The sequence below is a fragment of the Perca fluviatilis genome, chromosome 1, assembly GCF_010015445.1.
Source record: "Perca fluviatilis chromosome 1, GENO_Pfluv_1.0, whole genome shotgun sequence".
NCBI lineage: Eukaryota > Metazoa > Chordata > Actinopteri > Perciformes > Percidae > Perca > Perca fluviatilis.
Window position 1 is genome coordinate 7,447,792 of NC_053112.1, and position 19,709 is coordinate 7,467,500.

At 43.2% G+C, this 19,709-nt stretch overlaps 1 protein-coding gene across 1 annotated transcript in view; it reads right to left on the reverse strand.

Moving 5' to 3' along the window:
- Nucleotides 1-19,709, reverse strand: part of usp34 (ubiquitin specific peptidase 34) — a 110,546-nt gene that overhangs the window by 6,722 nt on the left and 84,115 nt on the right. The window contains exons 53-72 of the mRNA XM_039810750.1: nucleotides 18,680-18,755; nucleotides 18,343-18,390; nucleotides 18,179-18,244; nucleotides 17,510-17,590; nucleotides 16,560-16,645; nucleotides 14,649-14,817; nucleotides 14,453-14,527; nucleotides 13,073-13,224; nucleotides 12,817-12,970; nucleotides 11,467-11,511; nucleotides 10,981-11,085; nucleotides 9,994-10,141; nucleotides 8,395-8,699; nucleotides 5,838-6,167; nucleotides 5,252-5,409; nucleotides 4,875-4,953; nucleotides 4,415-4,541; nucleotides 2,989-3,096; nucleotides 1,750-1,854; nucleotides 319-443 (exon numbers count right to left, since the gene is read on the reverse strand). Coding sequence (XP_039666684.1) covers nucleotides 319-443; nucleotides 1,750-1,854; nucleotides 2,989-3,096; nucleotides 4,415-4,541; nucleotides 4,875-4,953; nucleotides 5,252-5,409; nucleotides 5,838-6,167; nucleotides 8,395-8,699; nucleotides 9,994-10,141; nucleotides 10,981-11,085; nucleotides 11,467-11,511; nucleotides 12,817-12,970; nucleotides 13,073-13,224; nucleotides 14,453-14,527; nucleotides 14,649-14,817; nucleotides 16,560-16,645; nucleotides 17,510-17,590; nucleotides 18,179-18,244; nucleotides 18,343-18,390; nucleotides 18,680-18,755 — 2,542 coding nt within the window. The remainder of the gene's footprint in view (nucleotides 1-318; nucleotides 444-1,749; nucleotides 1,855-2,988; nucleotides 3,097-4,414; nucleotides 4,542-4,874; nucleotides 4,954-5,251; nucleotides 5,410-5,837; nucleotides 6,168-8,394; nucleotides 8,700-9,993; nucleotides 10,142-10,980; nucleotides 11,086-11,466; nucleotides 11,512-12,816; nucleotides 12,971-13,072; nucleotides 13,225-14,452; nucleotides 14,528-14,648; nucleotides 14,818-16,559; nucleotides 16,646-17,509; nucleotides 17,591-18,178; nucleotides 18,245-18,342; nucleotides 18,391-18,679; nucleotides 18,756-19,709) is intronic.

Consider the following 19,709-nt stretch of genomic DNA (forward strand, 5'->3'; position numbering starts at 1 on the left):
TTAATTTCAAAACGCAGGAAAAGGAAGAGAGGAAGGGAGGAGAGCTGCAACAAACAATTACCTTCATTATCGATTAGTCAGCAGATTTTGAGTTTACGATGATATAAAACAGGGAAAAAGCAGAAAATCTTCACATTGGAAAACTCTAAACAAACAGCTGATGGGACAGAGAGGTTGTTTGAGATGAGGCAGAACGAAGCGGTCTTGGAGCCGCAGTTTCTCTCCACAGGCTGCCGAAGCGAAAAGCTTGACGGGAAAGGACTCGCGACTCTCCGACAGTAGGTGGAGAGACACGTGGTGGGGGGGGGGGGGGGGCGCCTTGCTGCTCTCCACCATGGACGGCAGCAGACACATGTTGAGCTCTGGTCTCGGAGGGCGGATGTTGTTCTTGGCTCCCATCAGCTTGATGTTCTCTCTGCAGGGCAGGTAAGGGCCGAACGACACTGAGGACACACACACACACACACACACACACACACACACACACACACACACACACACACACACACACACACACACGCTGAAAAACTGCCCTTAATGGAAGGTTCCAATCAAAATTAGCGCCATGATAAGTCAACGAAAACTCATTTTAACAACCAGTGATGGGAGCAACGCGTTACAAAAATAACGCAATTACAGTAATGTATTCCTTTTTGATGTAACGCAGTAATATAACGCATTACTTATTAAATGTCGGTAATATTATACCCGTTACAATCTCAGTAACGCGAGTTCCAACGCATTTTTAAAAAAATCCCCAACCGCGAAACATTTCGGCACAGAAAAAAATAATAAAAAGTCTGCGAGTGTTATTTCCTGTTGCTGCATTCGGTGGTCGAGATGACTACAGAGACAGATACATTTGCGAGATGTTCATTATTTCCAGGAGTTATTACGCTGCGTTGAAGCGATCTGTCCAGTCACTGTTCCCGTGGTCAGAGACAGAACCAGAGATGGTACCCTAGGGACATCTGTGTCCTGTCAGTGCCGACAGCAATGTGCCCGATATAAACGTGTTGGGAATGAATGTTTATCATTACATTTTGTCAGCCGTGCAAAGTAACTATACCGTAGGCTACTTCGATTCAATTGTAAGGTGCTTTTAATTGAGTATTTTCATTTTCTCCTAATTATTAGGCTACTTCTAGTCCACCACAATTCAGCGTCAAGTAGGCTACTGTACGTTTTACTTAACTATTTATTTTATAGCTTTAGTTACTTTGCAGATTCAGATTAATAATACAAAATAATATGAATAAATTATGATGTATAAAGTGGATAAAGATGAGACTTTGTTGATGTGAAATTCTCAAGCTACCTGGCAAGTCATACTTCCGCTTTTATTTTTGGTGAAAGTAACTCAAAAGTAGTGTAAAGCATTACAATTCAGAGACTGAGAATATCGTGCTCCGTAATTTGTGAAATGAGGAAGCGATGCAGCAGTAACGTTGCGTACGGCTAGCAAAGACTCCCCAAGACTAAAGTTATTTGCATGTATTGACGATGTGAACTAGGTTACCACGGGAGAACGTTGAGTCCCAAATACCACTGGCTCGTTAAAAACTACAGAAATAAGAACACCTAGAACAGATTAAAAATGGCCTATTAATTTGTGATTAATCGAGATGTAACTATGGACAACCATGCGATTAATCGAGATCAAATACTTTAATCAACTGACAGCCCTAGTTTTAATTAACAGAATAGATTTGCATAAGTTATTTAAAGGGTGATGAAGAGGAGGCTCACTGGGGATGTTGCTGTGGTGGTAGGTGCAGTGGTTGTGCTGCAGGAAGGGGACCAGAGTGTGCAGGAAGTCGTGAGGACTCAGCAAAACCAGCTCCTTCAGAACATCTGCAGGAACCAGAGCAAAGACACAACACGTTACAACCAGAGCCCAAAGTTACACCTTCACAGTGTTTGCTTTGTCTAGAGCTGCAAAGATGAATCCATAAGTTGACTATTTAGAGTCGGTTTGAGTCTTTTTTTCATTGAAAATTAAAGTATACATTTTCTGATTCTAGCGTCTTAAATGTGAACATTTTCTAGTTTCTTCACTTTCGGACTGCAAGTAATACTTATTTTCATTGTGGATTAATCTGCTGTAGGGCTGCTCGATTATGGAAAAATCACAATCACGATTATTGATGATGAAAAGCTGTACATTGTCACATTTGAGAAGCTGAAACCATCAGATGTTTCAGGCATGAAGGACTTTAAAGAAAGTCGCTGATTCATTGTTGATTACAGACCAATCGTTTCAGCTCAAATCTTATATACGGTTTAGTAGTTAAATATAGAACTGCAAAGATTAATCAATTAGGTGTCAACTATGCAATTAATCACCAACTATTTTCAGTGTTTCCTTTAGGGTTGTTTTCTTTTAGCAGTGGGGGCAGGTCTGTCTGAATAACAAAATAATATAACCTCTGAATAGTTCTACTTGTTGTTAAATTGCAATGTGAGCAGCAGCCAATGGGGTGGGTGCATTATGTCGGCAGGATCATTTAACTACACTGTGTCTGCCTTATTTCTGATACCGTGGTGCCAGAAATGTTGCCATGACGGGCTGCCAATACAAAATCAACATAGAGGAAACACCGATTTTGATAATTGATTATTCTGTTTTGAGTCATTTTTTTTCTTGTTGAATGTGAATATTGTTCTAGTTCCTTCTCTCCTCTGTGACAGGAAACTGAAGATCTTTTGAGTTGTGGACAAAACAAGACATTTGAGGACGTCATCTTGGGGCTTTTTTGGGAAACACTGAAACACATTTTAGACACCAAACAACTCATCCATTCATCCAGAAAATAAATCGACAGATTAAATGCCAATGAAAATGATCGTTCGGTACAGCTCTAGTTTTTTCCAGCCAACAGTCCAAACCTTTTTACTAACACACTAACATTATTAAGAGGTTTTCTAAGAGGTTAAAAATTATTCTAAACATCAATCATCGTGTGCATGTGTGTGCGCGTGTGTTACCCAAGCAGGCGTTGCGGAGCTCGGGCGGGCTGTAGGAGTTGAGAAGTGTGAGCAGCTTGTGGGCAAAGTCGATCCTCTCCTGCCACTGGATCAGAGCCTGCTTCACATCTGCACCACAGGATACAGAAACATCTGCTCAGGACAAGCCTTTGTAGCTTTCCCTATGGAGCTGCACTTATTTCTGTGCTGCTGTAACACCTAAATGTCCCCTCTCGTGATCCATACAGGTTCATCGTACATATACGAATATAAAATATATTTTTAGTACAATATCTGAATAGTTTAGTATATAATAACTTCCTCTAATTCACAGGTCAAAATGTCCCTGGTGATTCCCTAAAGTGAAACACAAGTTGCTCCCTGGATGCTGTCCACTGCTCCTGATACTAAAAGTGTAACTACTGTTTTTTTTTCTAACTGGACCCTATGTTCCTGTGTCTTTGTGTCTAAGTGACTGATGGGAACAACAATCTCTGACATTGGTCCAGTGTTAAGGGAGATCGCTGCAGTCGGCAGTGGAGAAACAAGCTACAATGTGAGTTAATAGTGCAATTGTCCAGCTTGTATTTACCTTCACAAAAGTGCTCATTTTGCTGCTGACAGACTCAGATTAATATTCTAAGTCTCTGACAACATTATGGAAAGGATCCCTTCAGAGATAGAGCTTTAAAACCTCTTTGAGACCTTTCTGTTTAACCAGAAACAGCTCTGAAATCGCTAGCGCTAAACCCACCAGACTCCATTTAAAAAAACAATATTTTTAGCGTGTGTAGAGCCAGCATATTTTCACATGTAAATCAGTAAACTGTGTGTTTATTTCAACTAAAACTTTGTTGTGATGGTTGGAAAAGTGGAAAGGCGACCCAAAACGGCTTTTCATAGTTTTATTTTGTTTCTGTCGATTTTGAATGAAGTGTATTTTACGATGCTAAAATTACTGTTTATTAACATGGAGTCTGGTGGGTTTAACGAACGCAATTTTGCAGATGTTTTAGGTTTTAAAAAAAAGGATCTTAATCTTTAACAGAAAGGTCGACCTTCCTTAAAAATCCTTTCCATAATGTTGTCAGACACTTAGAATATTCTAATAATAATAATATCTGAGTCTGTCAGCGGCAAAACAAGCACTTTTGTGAAGGCAAATGCAAGCTGGACAACTGTCCTATTAACTTACATTGTAGCTTGTTCCGCTGCTGCCGACTGCAGCGATCTTCCTTAACACTGGACCAATGTCTAAGATTGTTGTTCCCATCAGTCACTTAGACACAAAAACACAGGAAAATAGGCTCCAAGTTGAAAAAAAACAGTAGTTACCCTTTAAGACAGGTTAAATGCATTGATTAAAAAGTCACTACATTGTACCGTGTATACGTGAGGAATTAAGAATAAAGTTTTATTTATTTCTCTAAAAACTTGTCAGGCAGACCTTTGCGCTGCAGGTACGGCCGCGTGGCTTTGAGGACGGACAGGAAGATGGAGAGCAGCTCCACCAGGTCTCCGGTCACGTGACACGCCGTCGCCTCGTGGTACATCATGTGCAGAGTGTTGAAGGACTGCAGGGGACAGACGGACAGGGACAGTCTTATTATTCACATCGACAACAGGAGGGAGACACGATAGGTTTCCCCTCAATTATTACAAAAAAACATAACTAACTTTTAATTTGATATATATGTTTATTTGTGTGCATATATTTTGTTAATAATGAATACAACTGATAAAAGCAAAGTCCAAAGTAAAAATGTATTTCTTTAGGTCTCTTTTTGTCTGTGTTTTTTGGTTGTATATGTCTTGTTATTTTGAATACTAAAGTTGGTCTGAAATTTGATTCTTTTCTGTCTGATGTAAAGAGGAGCTCCAGATCCAGATCCAGATGCGGGTCCTACCTCAGTCATGAGGATGAGTCCCCTGTTGAAGACCACCAGCAGTCGGTCCTCATCGTTCTCCAGCAGAACCCTGAAGGCACTGAGAGGAACAACAAAGCCACGAGTTAGGACCTGGACATTAGAAGCTCCTGAAGGCAGATGTTAGTGGGGTTTCCATCAACTGATTTTTATGAGCATTTTGAAGAATCGCATTAGAAAATGTTAATGGAAATGGCAAAATTCAAAAAAACATCATCAAATTTGCAAAAAAAGAGAGATTTCACAGTTCAGTGACTGTGTGCGTGTCTATATAGGTGTGTGTGTGCGTGTGTGTGCGTGTGCGCGCGAGTGACTGTGTACGTTTGTGTGTGTGTGCGCGCATGTGTGTGTGCGCTGACCTGATGAGCGTGGTCCAGCAGGAGCGGCCGTCCAGGCAGCGCAGGTAGCAGCTGATGGTGGTTTTCTTGAACTGCTTGACGTCCTCGAGCTCTTCCTCTCTCATGTCGGCTCGCTGTGCCACAAACAGCTGCATCAGGTTGAACAGCTCCTCCACCGCCTGCAGGGGGCAGCAACACACACACACACACACACAACACACACACACACACAATCTATCATTGTCATCAAATGTATTGGTTTGTTACAATGTGGTGGACTCAGGTAAGACCAAAGAAAGCAATCCAGCATTTTCCGCAGGGCTGTGTGCGGCAGTGAGAGTGTCCATTAAATGTGCGACGTCCTGTTCTTTAACCAGCAAACAAAGCACAAGTAGACCTCATATTTAACAATCATTGTTTCCCGTCAGATCATTTATAGATCCACATTTTCTGTCCATATTCATAAACAGGATATAAAACATTACCAACATGCTAAAACTAAAATAACTAACCAATCAAATGCAGCGTCTGACGCCAGCTCTATCAACACAACTATCCTAAAAACCAAACTTCTGCTGAATCTGATGTGCGAAGAGCTGGGGCTCACCCCGGGGTACTGGCTGGCGTGCGGCGTCAGGTTCTTGAAGGCCCACTGGATGTTCTGGTGCGAGGCGAGCTGGCGGGTGAAGGCGGGCGACTGCTCGCAGCACATGCGCAGGATGCCGTAGTAGGCGGGCAGCATGCCGCGGTTGAAGAGCACCACCTCCTGGTCGTCGTGGTCGGCCAGGATGTAGTTGAAGGCGATGTTCTTGGTCACCACGGGGTTCTGCACCACCAGGCGCACGTTCTCCGGGCAGTCCACGCACATGTTGTACCAGAAGGACAGCAGCGCCTGCTTGTTGTGGTTGGTGGCGATGGCCGGCTCCGACAGTTTGGGCTGGAGGGGAAGGACAGCGAGACCAGAGACGGCGGTTTATAGACCGGGTACACACAGGCTCTGAGAGTTACATGTAAGACTGTTTTTTTTTTTTTTTTAAACGTTGAACATAATCCCCAGTAAGAGATGGAGATGGTGTTGTGGGCGGGACATGAAGTCAGACTCCGTGGTGAGAGAAACCGGAGCAGAGGGACAGACAGAGCTGGAGCCGAGCCAAAGTAGAACACTCTTTAATTCATTCACTTTATCGGTTATAAATAAAGAAAGAAATAAACACAGATACAGATAATCTGTAAACTGCCAAAAAAAAAACTGGGGTCCCCATAGGGGTACTTTGGAGGACTGTAGGGGGTATGTGGAGGACTGCAGGGGGTACGTGTCCCCATAGGGGTACTTTGGAGGACTGCAGGGGGTATGTGTCCCCCTTGGGATACTTTGGAGGACTGTAGGGGGTATGTGTCCCCCTAGGGGTACTTTGGAGGACTGCAGGGGGTATGTGTCCCCCTTGGGATACTTTGGAGGACTGTAGGGGGTACGTGTCCCCCCTAGGGGTAGTTTGGAGGACTGCAGGGGGTACGTGTCCCCATAGGGGTACTTTGGAGGACTGCAGGGGGTACGTGTCCCCCAAGGGATACTTTGGAGGACTGTAGGGGGTACGTGTCCCCCTAGGGGTACTTTGGAGGACTGCAGGGGGTATGTGTCCCCCTAGGGGTACTTTGGAGGACTGTAGGGGGTACGTGTCCCCCTAGGGGTACTTTGGAGGACTGTAGGGGGTATGTGTCCCCCTAGGGGTACTTTGGAGGACTATAGGGGGTATGTGTCTTCCGGGGGGGCCTTTGGCGCAGGACTGCAGGGGGTATGTGTCCCCCTAGGGGTACTTTGGAGGACTGTAGGGGGTACGTGTCCCCCTAGGGGTACTTTGGAGGACTGCAGGGGGTATGTGTCCCCCTAGGGGTACTTTGGAGGACTGTAGGGGGTATGTGTCCCCCTAGGGGTACTTTGGAGGACTGTAGGGGGTATGTGTCCCCCTAGGGGTACTTTGGAGGACTATAGGGGGTATGTGTCCCCCTAGGGGTACTTTGGAGGACTGCAGGGGGTATGTGTCCCCCTTAGGGGTACTTTGGAGGACTGTAGGGGGTACGTGTCCCCCTAGGGGTACTTTGGAGGACTGCAGGGGGTATGTGTCCCCCCTAGGGGTAGTTTGGAGGACTGTAGGGGGTATGTGTCCCCCTACGGGTACTTTGGAGGACTGCAGGGGGTATGTGTCCCCCCTAGGGGTAGTTTGGAGGACTGTAGGGGGTACGTGTCCCCCTAGGGGTACTTTGGAGGACTGTAGGGGGTACGTGTCCCCCTAGGGATACTCTGGAGGACTGCAGGGGGTACGTGTCCCCCTAGGGATACTCTGGAGGACTGCAGGGGGTACGTGACATTTTTTGCAACATGTTTTTCAGTAACAAGGCTGTAGCTACTTCTTTTGCTTTCTTTTTTTCCTCCAAGTTTTGGTCGCCTGTTTTTGAAGTTTGTCACCTTATTTTGAAAGTTTTGTCGTTAGTTTTGACCTGTTCTTGCCTTTCTTCATTACTTTTTTCTACGGTCTTTTTTTCTTCAAAGTTTTTGTCACTTTTTCAATGTTTTTTTTTCCTGCTTTTTTCAATGGTTTTGCCAATTTTTCCGAAGTTTGTCGCTTATTTGAAATTTTTTTGTCTCTTTTGTCGCCCTAGTGTTGCCTTCCTTCTTTCTACTGTTTTTTTTTCCTAAGTTTTTGTTACTTTTTTCGACCTATTCTTGCCTTCCTTCCTTCTTTCTACCGTCTTTTTCCAAGTTTTTGTCTCCTTTTCTCATCAGCATCTAAATGTTTTCCAGGTCCAAGGCTGTTGTTTAGTAAACCTATCGCTGACATCGCTGTATTCTTCCTTGGTATTCTACCAAAAATTATTCGCGCTGGTTAGGGGGTACATGGCTTAAAAAAACTGTTCAAAGGGGGAACTTTATTGAAAAAAGCTTGAGAACCACTGCTATAAGGAGTACACAATTACTTGTAAAAAGCTAGGATCAAACAGAAGTCTTCAGCCTCAGTTTAAAAGAACAGAGTTGCAGCGGACCTGCAGTTTTCTGGGAACTGCAACTTAACAGATTAAGCAGCATAAACAAGCATACAGAAAAACTAAAAAATAGGTTTATAATGACAGAAAAAGACCACACCGGTCAGAAGGGTAAATGACTGTACCTGGAAGAGGTTCCAGAGGTCCATGAAGTACCCGGAGAACATGAGTTTCTCCGTCTTGGAGATGAGGCAGTACGTCATGAAGCTGAAGTACTGCACCAGCTTGGTGGTGCCGTGAACGCTGGCGTCCACGTACAGCTTGGCGCGTCCCAGCAGCCCCAGCAGCAGGTTGTACACCTGGTGGAGGACCACGGTGGTGTCGGGCGACAGCGGCAGCTCGCGGGTCGGCAGGTGGAGGGAGCGCGTGGAGCGGAACATCTGGCGGAAAGAGTTGCTGGGGATGAGCGAGACCAGGAGGTACGCCGCCGCTGCAGGGAGGAGAGACAGCTTCAGCTTCACGGTCTGTTATTAATGACTTATTCTTCTATTTGGAGCTGCACAGACTAATCGATAAGTTAAAGTTTTTTTTTTGTTTTTTTTTGATTGATTTATTAGACAGTAACAGAAATAAATGCATAACAAAATGCCAACACAGTGACATTGTACATTTATCTACCGTTGTTTTCAACCTGGAGCCTATTTCCCTTTGTTTTTGTGTCTAAGTCAAGGATGCACCGAATCCAGGATTCAACTTCGGCCGAATATTGGGCTTTTTGACGGGGGTTCAGTTTCTGCCGAACCTTAGAATGTTTTTCCACCAAACCGGAACCTACGCTTGCACTACGCATGCTACGCTGGTCGCTGTAATGACGGTGCCGTTGATTACGGGAAGGTGTTTACGTAGGTGGAGCGTTCAATGCAGTAGGCTGTGAGAAAGTGGAAATGGAACTGGTGAGCAGAAAACGTGTTTGTTTGGCAGTACTTTCAGTCAAAAGAAGACCATTCAAGTCCAGCTACATGTTCAATCTGTTCAATGCTGATTGGTCTCGAGGTGGCGAGGACCCTAAACTATACACAACATGGCCGCTTTTCAAATTCTGGTATGAAACATCCCCAAGAATACGAGTTGTGCATGAAGGAATCTCCAGACAGCAGCCAGAATGCAGCAACTTCAGGTACGGCAAAGGAAGGACCGTCCCTGTTGACTTCATTCATGGGTTTACTGTGTTCATGGACTGAGGACTGGAGGAGGATTCGGTATTCGGTTTTCAGATTCAGCCGAATCTTAATTAACCAGTGGATTCGGTATTCGGCCGAACCCCAAAAATCTGGATGCGGTGCATCCTTCGTTCAAGTGACAGATGGGAACAATAATCTCTGACATTGGTCCAGTACTAAGCGAGATCGCTGCAGTCTGCAGCAGAGAAACAAGCTACAATGGACGTTAATAGGACAGTTGTCCAGCTTGTATTTACCTTCACAAAAGTGCTTGTGTTGCTGCTGACAGGCTCAGATTAATTAATTAATTATTATATTAATTCTAAGTGTCTGACAACATTATGAAAGGATCCCTTCAGAGATAGACCTTTAAAACCTCTTTAAGACCTTTCTGTTTAACCAGAAACAGCTCTGAAGTCGTGACCTCTCTGTTGAAGACTCTGTTTTTTTTTTAAAAAGGAAAAACTTCTGAGAACTTGAGTTCGCTAAACTCCACCCGATCAAGAAAACAATCTCCAGGTTAATGGGCGATAAAAACAATCAGTCAGTGGCGGCCCTACTTACATGTGCGGACTCGGGGGTAGTTGTGTGCCAGCAGGAAGCGTTCCACCCAGTTCTCCATGTTCTGCAGCACCCAGCTGTGGGCCAGTTTGTTCCGGGGAGTCTGGACCGCCAGCCAGTCCAGACACTGGGACGGGTTATACTCGATCACCTGACGGGAAGAACACAAACACACGTGAAGACACACAGACGAAAACAAAGACACCACTTAGTTTCTTCATTAATGATAGATGTGTTTGGGGCGTAACATGCAATCAACCAATCAGAGATCATCTCCCATTCCCTTTAAAAGCCAGGCATGTTTGGACCTTGGAGCATTGCTGTTATGATGGAGGATTTGCACCGTAATATTTTTATTTGTAATATTCTGCATGTGTGTATGCTGCTGTGCGTCCCTGTGTGTGTAACAAGCATAGTGTGCGTGCGCAGTGTATAAGCCTATAGGAGCATTTTACTAATGCTCTGTTAAAATAACAATGAAATGCTGCGTTATTGACTTTAGACCAGGTTTTTGTTGGTCAATGGTGCGATCACTTCACGCTGCCTCAAGATAGCAATATGCCCAGAATGCAACTCCCTGTAAGACCAGCACGCCCAGAATGCACCTGAACACAACTCCCTGTAAGACCAGCACGCCCAGAATGCACCTGAACACAACTCCCTGCAAGACCAGCACGCCCATGGGCGCAAAGATGGACGAAGGTGCATTTGCTATTTAAACAACGTGGGCGCTGGACGGTCTTAAAGTAGCAAAGACACTTGCGTCAGGCTTTGCGCCGCGCTGCGCCGGGTGCAACATAGGACCCTTGGTGCGGTTCGAGGTGGGATCACGTTCTCGCCACGCCTGGGTACACTTGTTTGGGCTGCTTTTGGTGCGCATCCGATTGCGATAGCTGCATCCACACCTGTCCAAACGAACCGCACCGAGGGGGGAAACCAACTCTAGTGCGACTTGACCAAACTAAACGAGCAGGGTATGAAGTATTTTACCTCCCAGATCCTCTGGAGGATGTAGGAGGCGAAGGAGGGCATCCCCGGTGGGCCGCCCGCAAACTCCATCAACATCGTCAGCAGCTTGAAGAAAGGATTGGCAGCCTGATGGAGAAAAAGAAAACGGTTGTTAAGGTACCTCTTATTAATTAATTCATCCAACCTTTACTTATCCTCGAGAGATCACTGAGGGGGACCCTTATTCATGTCATCGAGTCAGATTACAAAGACAAATACAGAACAACACAAAGTACAATCATAAGAAATATAGAAAGACAAAACATTCAGAATTGGAAAAAAGATTTGATAAATAAATTAGGAAAATAAAGATGCAAAAGAAAATACAAGTTCAAGTAGAAACAAGTAGATCTTAGAGGATCTAGTGTCAGACTTCGAATTATGACAGATGGATTCAAAACAACAAATCTATCTGCACGGCTCTGTGCTGTGTTTTTAATGAATGAAGCTGATGAGTAACCCGCTCACCTCAGGAGTCAGCTTAGCGATGGAGGTGAAGAGCATCGACACAATCTGTAGTCAGGAGGAGAGAGTTACACATCCAGTATTAGAACAACCACATGTACTGCTTGCTGCAAATACTGCTCTTTGTGCGGAGTTAAAAAAAACAAATCTGACATTTAAAAGCTGATGTTTTAAAATGCCAAACATTCAAAGTCTGTTGGAAGTTCAAGAGAAACATATCTGTATACTTTTATCAGGCAGAAAAAACAGAAACCCATCCAGAAATGAACAAATAAATACACTGCAACGATACAAGTTAACAGAGCAGCAGATTTTTCTATTCACACAGTTTTCACTTAAAAGTTATCCTTGAGAAGGATAACATTACATCCATTACCTCTTTTCCTTTTTTAAATATATATTAGACACTAGGGCTGTGTATTGGTAAGAATCTGGCGATACGATACGTATCACAATACATGGGTCACGATTCAATATATTGCAATATATTTCGATACTGTGCGTAAGGCGTTATATTGGGATTTTTTTTTTAAGTATAATTTTAGAAAAACTAATATTTAAAAAAAAGACATGATGTCAAAGAAGTTTACTTTAGGTAAACAATTCAGTACACAGAAAATCAAACAGCCAGTTTGGGATTGTGGTTCCCAGGTTCTTAGTGAGCTAATGTTGATATGCCAAAGTAGGTCAAAGTTCAGCCATAGCTAAAAAGTCAGGCACTGCTAGGCCCCGTTAGGCAAGGACACTAGTGGGGCGTCCCAGTATAGCCATTTAGCATTAGGGGGTCTGATCAGGGTTAGGGGAACCACTGTCTTACAGGAATATTTCTGAACGTCAAGTGTATCGATTTTTTCTTACACCCCTATTAGACACATCTACAGAGATCAGTTTGATATGTTATACTATATTCTCAGAAGGGCAAAGCACTGCTACCTGGGCAGAGTGATTATTACTCCAACTCTGAGTGGACACCAGGCTTATCTAACTCTGGGGGATACGGTGAATAAGATAAAGTCCCAATAAGTCGGCTTGTTCCTTTAAAGGTAGCAACCGTATTGCTAGCAAAACAGCATCGGCATCAAGGTCCTAAATCGAAAGGGATGAGTTTATGAAGACATGATAAAGGCTGCAGAAATCGTGCACCTCCGACAAGCAACTGGCTTTTGCCAACATCATCCTGACGAGAATTTGGGCCCTTCTGGAGTGGTTTTACTGGTCCCCGCTCACTTGAGATCAAATTTGGCCGTAAACTAAAATGCGTTAGACACCCCTGGGGTAGAGGTTATCATTTAAATCCGATGAAAACATCCCCATCGTGTGGTGTTCTGCGTGTCCTGTACGTGATGAACCTACGTGCTCGGCCAGGCGGTTGTTATAGCGACAGAGGCTGAAGATGAGGTTGCAGGTCTGCCTGATGTTGATGCCGTCTCGGATGTGCTGGAAGAGGAAGGGGAAGCCCTTCCCTCCGGTCAGCGCCGCCATGTCGCTCTGAGACAGAGTCAGGTGTCTGGGGGGGGGGAGAGAGAGAGAAAAGCACACCGTGTGAACTCGCGCGGCGTTAGGAAGAGAACATTTGGTTTGATGGTTATCTACGAACGTGGAGTCGTACCGCTCGGAGCGAGACTGCTCCACCAGCAGCGCGATCAGGGCGATCATCTTCTCCAGAGCCGCGGGGCGATACTTCTCCTCCGCCAGGGACAGGATGTCTTCCTCCTCGTCCTCCTCCTCTCCCTCCTCCTCCGACAGCACCTCCACCTGAGGCTGAGACCAAACACGCCACATTTACTCTCAGCCTGCTTCTAACCACGTCACATCGTATCTACAGGGTGATATTTGCCGGTGGGGATGCGTGGGATTTCCCCCCTTTCTGGTCTACATACCCCTCAAAGGGACCAATGCTGCTTCACCAATAGACCGCACATTATATACCTAAAAATAGTACAGCACTAGGCATTGGCACAGCTGCACTTTCTAGATAGGGATTCTATGCAATGGGACTCGGATGCCTTGATAATGTTTGTATTTTTCTTATTTTATTTATTGTGTGAGTGTGTATATGAAAGGGAGTATTGTTTTAGAGGCTGCACAAGCAAATTTTGTTGTATGGTTCTACTGCACAATGACAATTAAAGTCTATTCTAAATAGAAGTATTTTAAACTAAGTAAAGCGCTGTAACCTGAACAGTCTATAGTGCGGTAGAATGATGAAATCTGAGCAGCACTTGCTGGTTGTATTTAGCCGCTACAGAGCTCCGGGACGCCGGCTACCAGCGGCGGTTGTTTAGCCGCTAATAGGTGACTGTGATCCGGCTACAGGCCCCGCCAGATGACGCTCCCTTTCAGGGGCCGTGGATGGTAGCGGAGTTTAGCCAGAAAAAGGGAGCGTCATGCGGAGATGACATTTAAGTTTAGGCACCAAAACGAGTAGTTTACTTTAGGAAAAGGATCGTAGTTTGGATTTAAACACTCCGAGGAACAAACAAGCATTTCCTGGGTGAAAGTATTTGGTTTTCGCCGCGAAGTGAACTGAAAGCGCTGGGTTTTGTGTTGACACCACGTTATTTCCCCCTCCTTCAAGAGAAAGTAATATTCAGTTGGTTGTCATATACAATTTCACTGCTAGATGGGAGAAATTCTTACACAATGTAGGTTTAAGGAAACATAGGGCGAGTAACTGATATACAAATTATTAGTTTGGGGGCGAGTTATTTAAGTGGAATTATAAATGCATGATTTTACTAGTAATAGAGTATTTCCATAGTGTGGCATAACTACTTTTACTTAAGGGAATGACTTGAATACTTCTTCCATCCCTGATCATTAATCGGCCAAAGGGCTGCAGACTCCATTATCACATATAACAGGAAAGAAAGCCAATAAATAAAAGCAATATGTAACAACTCCGATTAGAAACCAATACAGAAATATTATAGGAAATAAATACAGTGAGTTGGGAAACACAAATAAAGTAATAGGTGTGTAAACTTACATTCTCAGGGCCTTTGGTTCCCATGTAGAAGTGCACCATGATGGAAATAGCTTGTAGTGACAACAAGAACTGACTCTGGAGACACAAAACAGACGACAAAAAAAAATCCCTTCAAATATAATATAAATAAACAACAACAAAAACTAACATCTTTCAGACTCCAAACATTAAATTCAGTGTAGGCGTTCAGACCGACCTCCTCCTCGCCCATCTTGGCAAACTCGTAGAGAAAGGCAAAGTACTCCGTCAGGTGTTTGCTGTGGGGCTTGACGCCGTGCTCCATGATGGACAGCAGCGTCTTAACGAAGCGCGTGACGCAGGACCGGCTGCCGATGTCCTCCACCGGGCCGTCCATGTCGTCGGAGCTGAAAGCAAAGACAGGGAAGGTGTATTTTTAAAGATTCTTTTGTTTCTGGCTTTTTGTGGCCTTTATTTCAGAGGGCAGCTGAAGACAGGAAAGGGGGGGAGAAAGAGAGAGAGAGGGGGAATGACATGCAGCAAAGGGGCCGCAGGTGGGACTCAAACCCCTGGGCCGCTACGGTAAGGACTGAGCCTTGGTATATGGGGCACACACTCAACCAAGTGGGCTACCAGGGTGCCCCTAAAGAGGTTTTGTTACAATCAGATTCAGCTTCATCGGCCCAGTATGTTAACACAAACAATGAAGCTTACTTTTTGCTTTGAATGTGCTTACATGGAAGAGACATACAGCTAAAAATAAGGTGTGTGTGTGTTTTTCAGTCCCTCCAGAAAAACGTGATTATGTGATCGCATAATTCAACGCATAATCAGGCAAAGTCTGCATATTTATGCGCACTTTCGCCGCAAAATTGCTGATTTCCGCGCAAAAAACACTTTTTTTTCTTTTTTTCATCAAACCGCAGATTTTGCAAGTTCCCGCAATTTCATCGCATAAAATTGCACAAATATCATATAGAGCATATTCCATCGCATTTTTTAAGAAAACGTGCCGCATAATCAAGGATTTTTGCCCGCAACAATCACAAAAAAACTCTACATTTTTCTGGAAGGACTGGTTTTTGTTTGTATGTGCGTTTTTTTTAATGTGTTATTGTATGTGTGTGTGGTTTTATTTTGTGTTATTTTGTGTTACTGTGTTATGTCCCAGTGATGTGGAGCCTCAGATCTTTCTCAGAGCCCAGAGTAACAGAGACACTGAGTGACACGAGGCTCCTGTTTTGATCTCTGTCGCCACCTGATTCCACAGACACAAACACTGTCTATTTGTGCTGCATACCTCCAACGGCACAGTTACATTTAGTCATTAAGGAGTACCTCAACCTTATACAGTAAGTATGGAAAAAGCAGCTTCTGTATTAGTATATCCAGATGGGGATGGAAATGGATTATGGGCAACAACAAGGTCATTCCTCGACTCACAACCCACCTTCCTCCCTTCGTAATTATAAAAATTGTCTTTGCTGAACGTAGTACCCCAGTCTTGGTTCCATCATATCCCTTTCTGTTTAAGAATATTCTACTTAGAAAGAAGAATATATCCGTGTAGGAACATTGTATGGGTGTACAGTATGTGTGGATGTCAAACCGCCTCCATGTATGTGTTCCCGTGGTCACGTTTCACACGGAAACACAGGCACGAAATACTGTCAACACTGCAATCCCCCACCCTCGTATGTTTGTCCTGTCACTTATTTGTAGTTATGCAGTTATGTCTTTGTACTGTGCGTTTGGCTTTTCTGTTTCTGTTTGTCTGGGAAAATCTTTAATCAAATTTAAAAAATCAAAAAAAAAAAATATCAGACTGGCTACTTTGTAATTTAAAGTTCTTTCAAATGTACTTCTTTGGGCTGGGGAAGGAAGGCTGTAAAGAGTCGTGGCTTCTTTTTAAAGATTGGGTTCAAATTTAAATTCAAATAAAATACAACAATGTTTCAAGGTCTGGTAGAACGTTCTTAAAATGAAAATATGAAACGAGTTAGAAAGTCTACAGAAGAATCTAAATGAAAGCTAAAACTCAAGCAGTTTGTGCGTTTTGGGATTTCCTTCCAGAGTAAGAACCAAAAAAACGAGAGCAAAAACATTCAACGGTCAGAGCTGCAAATCCGACCAATCAGGTGTGACATACCCGTCCTCCATGCCGGGCTGCAGGTAGAGGTGAGCGTGGACCGGACGGAGCCTCTGGATCACATGAATACACAACCTCTGGAACATCTGGCGGACAGAAGCAGAAGGTACAGTACGAAGAAGGAGCTTTAATCACTTTAATCATTAGATATGTATATCTGTGTGTGGGTGAGGGGAGAATTGCTCTTGGGGAGAATTGTTGGGTCTTTGTAAATTAGGGTGTGGTCTACACTAGGGCTGCACAACATCGTCTTTTTGAATTGTCATCTCGATATCAACTGGCGCAACAAAGATTTTTGTGTTAGTTGAAAGAAAATATCAGTAGAAAACTGCACTTTAAAATGTAACTGTCAATCTTTCTTTAACTGGTGCCGTTTATAGTCAATTCAAGGTTCAATATGTTCAATAAAAGAACGTTGGAAATGATTTCCATTCATTTCTTTTAAACTCAACAAGCAGTTTGTTGTATTTTAGCAGAATACTGAAAGCAGCAGAACTGAGAACACTTTAATATCCGTTTATTTATCGCAAGTAATATCGCTATCAAGATATCTAACAACATTATCGCATATTCTCCTCATAACGTGCAGACCTAATAGGAAAACACTGACATGCGACACTTTATTGCAACATACATACTTTTACTTCACTAAGGTTTTGAATGCAGGACTTTTACTTGTAGTGGAGTACTTTCACAGTGTGGTATTAGTACTTTTACTGCAGTTAAGGATCTGAATACTTTTCCAACTATGCTAAACATTATTGAAATTAACTAATTTGAGAAGGATTTCAGACTTTGGCTGAACAGTTAGTAACTCAAAAACAACCAGATTTTATATTCAACAACGTTATTGCATATTTTCCTCATATTGTGCGGATAACTTGTTATGATTTGACACTATAAATAAACTTATTAGGTAACAATGATGTTCTATCAGATAAATAACTCACTTGTCTGACTATCTGATTGGGGCACTTAATGAGGATCTGCATCGGCCACCAGTTGTCATCAGCCATCCGATCCAAAAACCACTGAAACAGAGGAAAAGGGAAATTCAAAAAACCATACACTATATACCAAGTGTAGCCAAACAACAACCAGTTATTAAACAGGGCTTGGGGTAGTTTATTCTGTATCATATCAAACTAGAAGATGTTAGGCGTCACTCTATTGCTGTGGATTCATGTCATGCTAGCTAGCTTGATGGGAAGGGGGTAACAAATACAAATAAAATGCTCCAAATATAGGCTACATTTTGGGGGGAAAACTGGCATGGCCATTTTAAAAGGCATCCCTTGACCCCTGACCTCGAGTTATCTGAATTAATGTCACTAAACACTCACTGACTGTGGAGTCTGTAGAGTTGCACTTTAATGTGCGTTCATGTTAAATAAAAAGAACATTAATTCCTAATGAAGCAGGTTAGAGGGAACCTTGCACAATTGTAGAATCTCTTTCATATCCACGCTAAATTGGTTTTTGCAACTGAAATATCCCAAACCGACACTGAATCGGAAATTGAACTGAAAACGTAATCTAAATCGGGACTTTGTGGATCGGAATCAAATGGGGAAATCAGTGGCGATAGGCGTCCCGATTGTAAAAAGCTGTGCTCAAACCTCGCAGGCGGCCTGGCTGTTGTTGAACTGTTTGGTGAGGAGCTCGATCCACTGCAGCATGGTGGGCTGGAGGGGGACAGAGCAGGAGGGGAAACACAGCCAGTCAGTTTGTCTTCCAGCAGTTCAAAATCAAATATCCTGACACTAAGGGGAGTGTGCTTTACCTTCTCCTTGGAGTGAATGAAAGTCTCGAGGACAAAGGATGTGCTGAGCTGCAATGGGAATGACATTTACAGTAAAGAAATTAACCTTTTGTCTTTGTAGCTTAAGTATAGGCGTTACATACATTGATTATAATAGTAACTTGATCGATCAGTAAATGTGTTACGTTATGTTATAAGTTGCATGGTTGCGTTTTGAAAAACACTTCTTCAACATTTGAGCATTTCTTAATTATTATAAACATGTTTAATTGTCAAAATAAAATCCTGTAGCCTTTTTTTACTGTAAAAACTGACATTAAAGATGAAATAAAATGCTTGAATCGGTTCAATTCCTCACCTTAGCGGTCATGAGGGAGACGGCTTTAGGGTCTGGTAGAGTGCTGGGAATGCTGCTGCAGAGCTGCCACATAAAACTGGGAAAAGAATAATGGTGGGAGTTGGTCATAAAAACATCAATATCCCTTTAATTAAGGGACTTAAAGGGTAACCACCGTTGCTTTAATAACTGTACCCTATTTCCGTATTTTTTTGTGTCTAAGTGACTGATGGGAACAACAATATCTGACATTGGTCCAGTGTTAAGAGAGATCGCTGCAGTCGGCAGCAGAGAAACAAGCTACAATGTGAGTTAATAGGGCAGTTGTCCAGCTTGTATTTACCTTCACAAAAGTGCTCGTTTTGCTGCTGACAGACTCAGATTATTATTCTAAGTCTCTGACAACGTTATGGAAAGGATCCCTACAGAGATAGACCTTTAAAACCTCTTTGAGACCTTTCTGTTTAACCCAAGTCTCTAGCGCTAAACCCACCAGACTCCATTTAAATAAGCAATACTTTTAGCGTGTATAGAGCCAACATATCTTCACATGTAAATCAGTAAACTGTGTGTTTATTTCAACCAAAACTAGGAGTTGTGATGGTTGGAAAAGTGGAAAGACGACCCAAAACGGCTTTTCATAGTTTTATTTTGTTTCTGTCGACTATGAAGGAAGCGTATCTTACGATGTTAAAAAGACTGTTTATTAACATGGAGTCTGGTGGGTTTAACGAACTCAATATTGCAGATGTTTTTTATATTTGAAAAAAGGATATTACTCTTTAACAGAAAGGTGGACCTCCTTAGAAATCCTTTCCATAATGTTGTCAGACACTTAGAATATTAATCTGAGTCTGTCAGCGGCAAAATGAGCACTTTTGTGAAGTCAAATACAAGCTGGACAATTGTCCTATTAACTCACATTGTAGCTCGTTCTGCCGCTGCCGACTGCAGCGATTTCTCTTAATACTGGACCAATGTCAAACACTGTTGTTCCCATCAGTCACTTAGACACAAAAACATAGGAACATAGGTTGAAAAAAAACTAGTT